The sequence below is a fragment of the Macrobrachium rosenbergii genome, chromosome 36, assembly GCF_040412425.1.
Source record: "Macrobrachium rosenbergii isolate ZJJX-2024 chromosome 36, ASM4041242v1, whole genome shotgun sequence".
Taxonomy (NCBI): Eukaryota; Metazoa; Arthropoda; class Malacostraca; order Decapoda; family Palaemonidae; genus Macrobrachium; species Macrobrachium rosenbergii.
Window position 1 is genome coordinate 9,540,732 of NC_089776.1, and position 12,186 is coordinate 9,552,917.

Consider the following 12,186-nt stretch of genomic DNA (forward strand, 5'->3'; position numbering starts at 1 on the left):
GTATATATACATATATACATACATATATATATGTATATATATTATATGCATATTGGAATCAGTTATCATTTGTTAAAACTAATAAAACTTTGCCGATCATATTTTCATGCCAAAATCATAGCGAAATTCATAAACAGCACATATCTAAACGTCACCTTCTCATGCTAAACCATTCATTAAGTAAAAAAAAAGAGCCTTGAGTTTATTTGTAATCTCTTCACTTTATCGACTTAAAAAACTTACTTTACACCAGACGTCCCTCCTCCCGCCAGTGCGCATGCGCCTTCCTTAAATTTCCTCCAGCTTCGATAATTCGCTTATGACAGCTGCGTTTTACGTCCCGGAACAGATTCATTAACCCTTTCCCTTAATCCATTTCATTCCACAGAATTACGCCTATGTTTGTTTTCCCCATATCCTCGTTCTTCTTCTTCTTCTTCTGCTGCTACTGAAATGATTTGGGGATAAGTGTATGGGGGGTTTTGACGAGGAAAAGGCTACGCAAATGAAGAGTTTGTCTTGTAACACTTATGTGAGAAGTTTGGAAATGGAGAGAGAGGGTTGTGTACGATATAGAAGGATGTATAAAAGGTTTCATTTATTAACTGTTAGAGATGCAATGTTGGAAGTGTTGGTCAAGTATGTTATAGAAGCTTGAGCGAGGTGAAGAGTTTTGCAATATGTAAACGGGAGAGTGGCTGGTTTGGCGTAAAAGTTACGAACTGTTAGAGATGCAATATGGGAAGTGTTGGTCATGTACGTTATAGAAGCTTGAGCGAGGTGAAGTGTTTTACAATATGTAAACGGGAGAGTGGCTTGTTTGGTGTAAAAGTGTGTGTGTGTGTGTGTGTGTTTGTGTATGTGTATGTGCGTGTGTGTGTGTGAGGGAGTGACAAAGGTGGATAAAATGACGCAAAAAGTCCTAGAAAGAAATTGAACAGATGCAGAGTTGTTGGATACGAAAATGTTCTGTGAATAGAATATAAATTCCAGAAGTTTGTGGATGGCATGGCATTGATAAAGGTCAGCAAAGAGAAATTGCAGAAACTAGCGAAAGAGTTTGAAAGTATCTACAAGAAAGGAAAGTTGAGAGGAAATGTGAATGAAAACCAGGAAGATTTGGTAACAAATGTGTAAGAAAGAGTTTATGAAAGCAAACTATGCTTGTTGCATTCAAATGAAAGAAAAATGTATTGGTGAAAGCATAGATCAGAGTATTTTTTGAGATGGTTTGGAAGCGTAGGGAGAATGGAAGATGAAAGTTTAGTGAAAAGAGTGCATAATTTGGAAGTGTTAAGAGATGAATGATGCATTTTGTGTAAAGGGGTTTGATGTATAACTGAATCACAAAAACATGGAACGTGATGAATATATAAATAAAGACTAAATCCACGAAGGGAAGAGAAAGTGCTGTGAGGCCTTTCGACTTGTCGTCCATTACTTAGCAGACGACCAGTAAAGGACGACCAGTCGAAAGGCCTCGCAGCACTCCACTGTTTCTCTTTCCTTCGTGGATTTTGTCTTTATATATATATATATATATATATATATATATATATATATATATATATATATATATATATACACACCTGTACGTATATGTGTATACTGTATGTATGTAGTGTATGTAAGAAAGAACTGCCAATCAGCAGCAGAAAAAAATACTTCGGAAAAACCTCTTTTCATTTTCAATTAACAAAGTAATAAATCACCCGTTTCTTGCTTAACTCACGTATATGCATATTTCTCGGAAGAAGGTCTTTGGAAACAGGAAATTTGTAATTTGAAGTGGTTTACGTCCTTCTTATCGTCAGGATTAAATTCTTTTCGCTTTGCTTCCTCCTGTTAAAATGATTTCAAGATTTCTCTCTCTCTCTCTCTCTCTTGCTTTCCCAGTCTCTCTCTCTCTCTCTCTCTCTCTTTTTCCTTCATCTCTGTCCCTTTCCCAGCCCTCTCTCTCTCTCTCTCTCTCTCTCCCTTTCCCAAATCTCTCTCTCTCTCTCTCTCTCTCTCTCTCTCTCTCTCTCTCTCTCTCTCTTTCCCAATGTTTTCCCTCTCTGTCCCCCCCTCTCTCTCTCTCTCTCTCTCTCTCTCTCTCTCTCTCTCTCCCTCTCTCTCTCTCTCTCTCTCTTTTTTTTTTTCCCAATCTCTTTCTCTCTCTTTCCCAACACCCACCCTTCTCTCTCTCTCTCTCTCTCTCTCTCTCTCTCTCTCTCTCTCTCTCTCTCTCTCATCGCAAGCATCTTTAGTGCTTTCTACCTTATCCATTGCATTTACTTTTCCTAACGGCCCTCCCAAGCCAACACCCCCCCCCAGACCCTCCCCCCCCAAAAAAATAACTAAACAAAACCTTTTATATTTCCTGCTTATATTAATAGAAACCCTCTCAAATGCGTTATATAATCAGCATATTTATTAACAGGTGTAGTAATGGCGGCTGTTACTTATCGGATAATTCAGTTAGTTAGTTAGTTCAGAGAGATCCACTTAACTCACTCGCCAGGCGCCAGGCGTCGCCACCAGCTGTGTTTACTTTGCGGCCGTCTCCGATTGCTTCGGAATTCACCAGCCCGCGATCTGTTTTTGTATTTCCTCTTTTTTTTAATTCTTTTTTTTTTTGAGGGGGGCTGGGTGTCTGTGATTTATTAGCCATGTGAGTCAGGATGGGTAGTCGTGGGAGATTATATATGATAGAGTATTTAATCCATTTTTGAGTTGTTTTTTAATTTATTTTTTATTTTTTTGGAGATGGACCTATAAATACCAATGAATATTCAGCTATTCGTAGGAGATATATGATAGAGTATTTAATCGCTTTTTGAGTTGTGATTTTATTTTTTTTTTTTTTGTGGAATGGAGCTATAAATATCAATGAATATTCAGCAACAATCTGGTTATTTGTTGGAGATATGACAGAATAGTTAATCACTTTTTGATTTGTGATTTAAATTTTTTTTTAAATGGGCACATAAATATTAATGAATATTCAGTACTGTTTATAGATACGCCATCATTATTATTATCAATCAGAAGGTGAAGAACCCTATTTATACGGAACTAGCCCACCACAGGGGCCACTGACTTGAAATTCAAGCTTCCAAAGAAGATGAAGTTTGATACAGAAAGAGATCAGCTATTAGAAAAACAGATAAATTTGCAAATTAAAAAAGAAATGAATAATAATGTCAGTAAATTATTAAAATACCAGGAGAACTATATTAAGGTAGTAACGCATTGCATCTTCGCTTGAAGAACTTCTGAAGTTCCAATTGTACGACATCCCCACTGCTTACAATACAATTCTTTTCAATAATAACTGGTAGACAAAGCCCCGCCGACGTGGGGGATTTTGGGGGGCGAAGTGAGAAGACCTTCTCTTTCTCTTGGCCTTGGGTAAATGCATCTGTCTTTGCCAAAGTTTTATGACTAATTTCAAGGTGCAGAAATATCATTTTCCATGTATCATTTTTAATATTATCCCGTAAGGGGGTAGTACCGTCAGTGCACCTCACGCGGTGCACTGTAGGCATTACTTAAGGTTCTTTGCAGCGTCCCTTCCTTAGGCCCCTACCTGCACCCACTTTCATTCCTTTTACTGTACCTCCGTTCATATTCTCTTTCTTCCGTCTTACTTTCCTCAACCCTCTCCTAACATTTGTTTCATAGTGCGACTGCGAGGTTTTCCTCCCGTTACACCTGTCAAACCTTTCACTCTCAGTTTCCCTTTCAGCGCTGAAATACCGACTCTTAGGTCCCAGCACTTGTCCTTTGGAGTAGATTTTATATCATTCCATTCCATTCTAGATATTTTATTAGCTATAATTTAGTTTTTGTTTTTTTCTAGTTCATTTATTTTTTTAAGTGTATATATATATATATATATATATATATATATATATATATATATATATATATATATATATATATATATATATATATACACACATATCACTGACATACAACATTAAACTATACATATTTTGAATTGCAATTCCATGCAACTTAGGCGCGCTCGACCTGAAGGTTCGCAAAATAAAATGAAAAATAAGAACGTACATTATCTATTTATTTACATATCGTGGAAAGTACATGATGACTGTATATATATAAAGCCACATCTCTTCCGGAAATAATATAAGAATAGTATAACTATTAAAAAAAACTCACTCCATAAATAATAACTCACTAATAAGTACATGTTTTTTTTCATTAAACATTCTTGTAAGCATTCCAATCTTTTGTTTATTAAGTACAGCATTAAAAACAAAATGTTCTGCAGGAACGCAGAATATAATTATTCTCCCAAGTACAGCGTCTCGAATGTATTTCTACTTATAAAGTATATTCAGTATTTTTCCAGCATAAGTTTTTTTTTATTAAACAAATATCCTCGCACATGCGCACTGATGACTGAAAAAATTTATTGAACCATGCAACAATTGTGAACACAATTTGGAAATAAAAATAATTTGGTTGATTAAATATGGCGATTTCAAGCTAAAAGAAAAAATAAAATAAAAAAATTATCTTATTCTGTACGCGAGGATATTTTTTTCTAACCCAGAAATATCTTTAAAGTTTTTAAGTGAGTAAAAAATCATATATTTTCAGTTTTATAATTACTTCTTAGCATCCATTGTACACCCACTGTACACTGTACTTTTTTTTCCATTTGTGCTCTTCGTGTGTATATGACATTTTGTACACTAGCGCAGCATTAATCTTAAAAAAAATTTTCTATTAAAAAATTTGGATCTTTCCTAGATAGTGACCCCCAAGGGTTTTAACCTAATCCGGTATGTATCCACCTTTACGGCGTGTTTAGTACAAGCTCGTTTGGGATTTTTTTTTCTAACCCGGTATGTATCCACCTTTGCGGCGTATTTAGTACTAGCCCGCTGTTTTTTTTTTTTAATCCGGTATGTATCCGCCTTTGCGGCGTGTTTAGTACAAGCCAATTGGCGATGACCGTAAAAACATAAACAAAAGACTGCAAATATCATAAAGGTAATGACCCCCAAGAAATATGAGTCCTAGATAACGACCCCCGAAAACCCTTGGGGTTCACTACCCAGGAAAAATAAAAAAAAAATTTTTATTTCATGAATCGACCCGGAACGTCAAATCAGCTGAAAACTTTAAACAGAAAAAGCTGAAGATAAACTGTTTTTTTTATATCAATTTAGTGACTCTTTGTGTCCAATTAAATGGATCACTACCCAGGAAAAATCCAAAACATCTTTTTATTTCATGAATCGACCCGGAACGTCAAATCAGCTGAAAACTTGAAACAGAAAAGCTGAAGATAAACTGTATTTTTTTTTCTTTTTTATATCAATTTAGTGACTTTATGTCCAATTAACTGGAAAGCCTCAAATCTGTTTTGAAATCGAACCGGAACAAAACAGAAAGCATTTAAGATACTAGCTGCCACAGAAGGACATAATTAATAAAAGATAATTATTATAATTATTACAAATTAGAAGAGAACGTGAAACTCGCACGAGATTTTGAATTCAATTTCGAAACGTTTCAAGATACAGTCGAACAACAATGACATTAACAGAAAGAGAAGGAGATGTGTATTACAATCTCGAGGAAGGAACGCAAATTACAGCTACTGTATATATAAGAAAATATATACAGAAAAAGTGAATTAACTCAGTTCTTCAGTAACGAAGTAGCGTAGGAACTGGCAACATACTTACTAACAAGAAGCCCATCGTAAGATCTAGGTGAATCTTCTTTTTTTTTTGTTTTTTGTTTTTGTTTCTTTGTTTATTTAACTGGATATTAATGAGATCCATTTTCATGTTAAGTCATGCAAGATGTCAGATACGCCGACGGTTGATAATTATTACCTTTATATAATTATATATTAAAATATTATTTTAATACTGCATCGGAAAAAAAATCTTAAAATAAAAAAAAATGTGACAATAATTCTCATCTAACTGTATGAGTTCTGCAATTTCGAGTATTCCTTAAAGATATTACACTCTATATGTAGAGTAAAAAAATCACTGGAATATCTGTTTTTTTTTTGTACTTGACAATAACCAAGTGGTCTGGACGACGCGTAGTTTCTGGAAAGCGCTGGAATGATGAACACACACACAAAAAACACGTTTATCGTAGGCTAAACCCCAAATAGAATGTGTATTAGCGTTTGCATAAAATCTTACTGAACTATCTTACAAATTATCCCATTAATTTTAATTTTAATTTTTTGTCTTTGCAAATATACTGAAATGCAGTTTCTGTCCCATTAACACTAGAACACGAACAGATGACAAACTACACTTGGACTGACTGGTAATCCGCTGAGTACTTTCTCAACACTGTTGGTCCCGAAAAGAGTTGAGGACTATTCGTTTCCTTTCTCACTTTGTGAAAGAACCTTAACGCTACAGCAACAGATATGATATATTTATATATTTGATACTTTAATTCTTAACCTACGATATGATGGCACATTGAAAACTGACTTAGGAAGAACGGCACAACACTCGTGTTCCTTGCGCCAAGGCACTGTGAGTCTCCTCGCCGGAGCGGGGGAGTTTGGGGTGGGGAGGGACTTCTGCTGACAAGGAACACACTTATAAAAACACACTTCTTATTTGGCACTTGACGGAGGCGAGAGATAGAGATTTTTTTGCTCTTAATGTCTAAGTTTAGAGTAAACACCTTACAGGACTAACGCAGCACTGGCAAGCAGCAGGAGTTAACACTCGCGAAGATTATTTTGGAGCCCCTCGCTCGAGGCTCTCGAAGGATTGGTGCCTACAGGAGGCAGCTTCTCAGAAAATAACCCAGCCACGATTACTTTCACGCGTTACTGTCAAATGTAACTTCCTTTTTCTTTTGTGATAATCTTCGTCTTACAGACAGTCAGTGAACAGACAAATGGACAGCGCTCATTTTCAAAGCAACAGAGAACTGGGCTCCTCAGTACCACATGGTTGCGTAAGGGTAAGAGTACTGGAAGGTTGGGTGTGGCTGGGTTGAGTAGCAGAGGTTTTGGTGTAGGAAGGGGTTCACGTTGGCAGGCTTTGGAGCAGTGAGGGGGGGTAGGGGCTCTTCTTTCGGCACTCGGGGTGGTTGCAGCTCCACGTAATCTCCCACAGGAGACCCAGGAGAGCCTCCGGGCGACACCCCTCCGGCTGAGTTCGCGCCAATCTCCCCAACGATGAGGTCGGGAGACCCATGGCCGCCAGGCTGTGGTGAAGCGCCCCTGTGTAGTATGGAGAGCTCGATCCCCCGTAGACAGTGGGTGCAGGAGGCAACAGTCTTGAACCCAAAGAAGGAAGAGTTGAGAGTGAGGAGGAAGCTCCTGAGGGCAAGGAACCGCTGCAACTGTTACTGCTGCTCGGCACCGTCATGGTGTTCATGGAAGACATGGCAGACATGGTCGTCATGGGCTGGAGACCTGCGGGAGGGCCATGGGGAGCGGAAGTTGCGTACTGAGGTCCTGAGCCCTGGTCAGGCATCAAGTATTTGTTCATTTCTGCGCGATCTATGTTTTCGAAGGTGTCCGTGAGACAGTCAGGTACAAAAACGGCTGGGTCCCCTAGGTGGGCATCTGTGTGGCCCTTGACGACGCCCTGGCTGGAAGGTGAGTTTGGAGGGGACAGCGGTTGCAGACTCAGACCAAGGTTTCCACCTTTGACACTGCTGTGAAGAGAAATGAGTGCAGATAATTACTGAGGCTGGAGATGTATCAACATTATACTGACCTAAAATGGAAGACTGCAGTATCTGCAAAAATACAAAACTGAGAAAGATGGTAGATACTGCAGTTTCTCCTTGCCTTACTACTGATTTTGCAGATGCTGCAAATGGGACCCCCTAAATAAAGCATCTGAGAATCATTCAGAAACTGCAGTAACTTGTGTATTAGTGTCTCACGAGCCCAATGGGTGGCATATCTCAACTTCGAAAATTTTGCTGACACTGCAGTTTTCCATTTCAGGGCAGTATACTTCTCTGACCTTATCATACTGGATCAAAACAAAGAATCAAAGTCCATTAATAGTAAGCGGCTTTAAGCACAGATGCTGTGCTAGGAAACAAATAAATACTTATCAGCTGGATGAAATGAGACAGTGATAGGCCCACTAACCTCACGAAGTGGTGGTTGCCTGAAAGATCTTGCATAGTGACGGGATTTCCCTGAGGACATTTGGACACTGTCTTGACATTCTCCTTCCTCCGTCTCGGCTGGTACTTGTAATCGGGGTATTCCTGCTTGTGTTTCCGCCGAAGGTGATCCGCTCGTTCGATGAAGGGTCGCTTTTGGTCCTCCGTCATACCCCTGAAATTGGGAAAAGGATAGTTTAAGAAGTGTACCTTAGTTTTACCAGACCACTGAGCTGATTAACAGCTCTCCTAGGGCTGGCCCGAAGGATTAGACTTATTTTACGTGGCTAAGAACCAGTTGGTTGCTTAGAAAAGGACAGTGGTGAGTGGAATGGTACTTAAGGAACGTTGTGGCAAAAGCAGTGAGGGGAATGTTACTCAGGGAATGTTATAGTTACTTAAATGATATATATATGAAGACAAAGTCCACGAAAGAAAGAGAAACAATCGAGTGCTGCGAGGCCTTTCGACTCCTAGTCCTAAGTAAAGGACCATAAGTCGAAAGGCCTTGCAGCACTCCATTGTTTCTCTTTCCATCGTGGATTGTGTCTCTATCTATATATTCATCACGGCCCATATTTTCGTGATTCAGTTATACATATATATATGTATTTGCATATATATATATATATATATATATATATATATATATATATATATATATATATATATATATATATATATATATATATATATATATATATATATATATATATATAAATATATATATATATATATATGCATATATATATATATGTATATATATATATATATATATATATATATATATATATATATATATTCACATATATATAAACCCTGAATTAAATAAGGTGACTGGACGTGACGTACAACACTCGTACCAAACGCAAGGCAATCCGTACCGAACACGTCCAGACTCCTTATCTTTCTCTCTCTCTGTCTCTTCTTAACCGTTTCCCAGCACCCTTTAGAAAGAGCGGATATGACTGTTGCATTCCTCGCTCCTGTTATCTGCAAGAAGGTAGTTTTACTTATCGCCTTATCTAAGCATCGCCGGTAAGAGATTTCTCGGAAACGGCGTGGCGTACGAAGTCCCCTACTGTGGCCTTTTTTAGTGAGAGAGAGAGAGAGAGAGAGAGAGAGAGAGAGAGAGAGAGAGAGAGAGAGTTTTACAATACTCATGTTAATCTGAGATAAGTGGCGATTATGTAAGGCCATGTTTCTGCAAAATTTGGTAGGCCGGTCCTCATGAAATAATTTCAAGCTTGATAACTACGTGTGTGTGTGTGTGTGTGTGTGTGTGAGTGTGTGTGTGTGTGTTTGAGAGAGAGAGACTTTTACAATACTCATGTTAATCTGAGATAAGTGGCGATTATGTAATGCTATGCTTTGCAAAATATGGTATGCCTGTTCACGTGAAGTAATTTCAGGCTTGATAACTACGTGTGTGAGTGTGTGTGTGTGTGTGTGTTTGAGAGAGAGAGAGAGAGAGAGAGAGAGAGAGAGAGAGAGAGAGAGAGAGCTCGTTTTGCAATACTCAGGTTAATCGGTCTGAAATAATTGATAATGTAATGGTGTGCTTAGAGAAAATAACGCAAAATATCATTGACTTAAGTTAATTTTGGATTAGGCAACAATAAAGGTTATAATATTAAGATCATTGATTAAAAATTATTTTTGGATTTGATATAGTATATATATATATATATATATATATATATATATATATATATATATATATATATATAAGATTAATTAGACCTTTTTTAAAACTATTATGTCTGATAATAACTTAGTAAACTGATGCTAAATGCACAACACAACATTTATGTCCCAGAGAGAGTCTCATATTGATTATAACTGCATTTCCCTTTCCTATGCTCAGTCTTGCTGTCCAGCCTCTCTAACCATTACATCTCAGCACAACTGTGGGATTTTATCCCTGTTCCATCTTTGGATACTCGTAATTCATTCATTTCTACTTCTGGAACTCTGTAACTTGCTGTCCAACCGCTCCAACTCAAACTTTTCATAGTCTAGAGTGCTGAATGCTCGAGAGTGGCCCAGTGTTTGGCTGAGTTTGTGACAACCTAAATTTCGTATGATCAAATCAACTTAAAGACTTAAAACAATCGACTGTGTCTTGATATAACATACTTTTATTTAATCTTATAGTTGGTGAATCGTCTAATGACGTGCAAGTTGATAAATTTATTATTATTATTATTATTATTATTATTATTATTATTATTATTATTATTATTATTATTATTATTATTACTTTATTATTATTCAGAAGATGAACCCTGTCCATATGGAACAAGCCACAGGGCCATTGACTTGAAATTCAGGCTTCCAAAGAATATGGTGCTTATTAGGAAGTAAGATAATAATAATAATAATAATAATAATAATAATAATAATAATAATAATAATAATAATAATAATAATAATAATACTCATACTTGCATGAGTCTTAAAATGGAGAAACAAATCCGTAGTTATGTAATGTACATATACATAATTGTGGCTTTGTTTCTCCAAGAAGAAGAAGAAGAAGAAGAAGAAGAGGAGGAGGAGGAGGAGGAAGCCACTTATGAGACTCACTCTGTTATCTGACTTTTTCATAACGCTGAGAAAATAAGGGACATTCAAACGACTGAAAGTTGCCCAAATCGAAATTCCAGCTGCCGTAGGAGAGATAGCGCCTTCAGTGCACCTCACACGGTGCACTGTAGGCATTACTTTAGGCTCTTTGTGGCGTCCCTTCGGCCCCTAGCTGCGACCCTATTCATTCCTTTTACTGTACCTCCGTTCATATTATCTTTCATCCATCTTATTTTCCACCCTTTCCTGACAATTGACTCATAGTGCAACTGCGAGGTTTCCCCCCCCCCTCCCGTTACGCCTTCCAAACCTTTCAGCTCTGAATGACCTCATAGGTCCCAGCTCTTGACCTTTGGCCTAAATCTTACGTTCCTTAGCTTCCAAACTCTTAGCCCCTCACTATTCTGTGATGTAATTGAGATTTGGTATGTTTTTCATTTGCTGTCCCCAATCAGCCACGAATCTTTATTTGTGGAAAATAATATTATATGAAGAGTGCTTAGAATCTCTGTATGTTCTAAGCCACTAGAATTAGCTGAGGCTGTTGTAGAACTGGGTTGAATTCAGCTTACTTGCTACTATCCTCGTAAGTAAAAGATCAGGAGTATGAGTTACATCAAACGAAATTTACTGTTAACATGAAACTAATAACTGATATCATATAGGTAAAAGTCTTTCTTCGTCAACAGTGTTTGTATTCATAATTAAATAAGCAACGGAAAAACTAATTTTCCCTTCAGTTATCACAAAAGAAGTGGTACCATAAATTTTGCAAGCTCTCCAGTTTAAGTATTGTAAATTAGAGGTAGGGATCTAAGTGCAATAACTCTGTACCGCAACAAAATAAAAAAAAATGTTGGAGTTTAGTTCCTTTCAAGTTTTCTCAGAATACATAGCACAGATCATTCTTACTTTATGAATTTGTAGCAATGTTTGACAGGGCATGTACATATGCTGTATATACATACATACATACATACATATATATATATATATATATATATATATATATATATATATATATATATATATATACATATAGACATAAAACGATATAAATCACATACAGCAACACAATCCCTACACAAAAAACATACACTTTCGTTCGTGCATACACTTTCCACGCAGACAATTTAACATGTTTTTTTTGTACACCCTCCTCAACGAGCGTTTTTTGGTTCGTAATATCTGCCTCATTAAGGAAAACCCCTGGGCCGCTGCATCACAGAGTCATTAATTCATGTGAGACCAGACATCACCCCTACGGAACTCCGTGACGTCATCGATACATCACCGCGGACCTCACACTGTGTCGCGTATTGGGTCCCTCTTTTGTTCGATTTTCTTTTGCCGAAATCCTCGCAATAGTGGAAGACTTTCTCAAATGGAAATGTGTACTAAAGAAAGTGTTTGTTACGTTAGTCAGCACTGTATTTATTAACTAATTATATAATAATT

At 37.2% G+C, this 12,186-nt stretch overlaps 1 protein-coding gene across 1 annotated transcript in view; it reads right to left on the minus strand.

The window, feature by feature from the left end:
- Positions 1–4,045: 4,045 nt before the first annotated feature.
- LOC136856608 (transcription factor SOX-8-like) overlaps positions 4,046–12,186 on the minus strand; it is a 41,235-nt gene continuing 33,094 nt past the window's right edge. The window contains 3 exon segments of the mRNA XM_067134534.1: positions 4,046–7,235; positions 7,238–7,674; positions 8,123–8,314. Of these exon segments, the coding sequence (XP_066990635.1) occupies positions 6,949–7,235; positions 7,238–7,674; positions 8,123–8,314 (916 nt within the window). The 3' untranslated portion in view covers positions 4,046–6,948.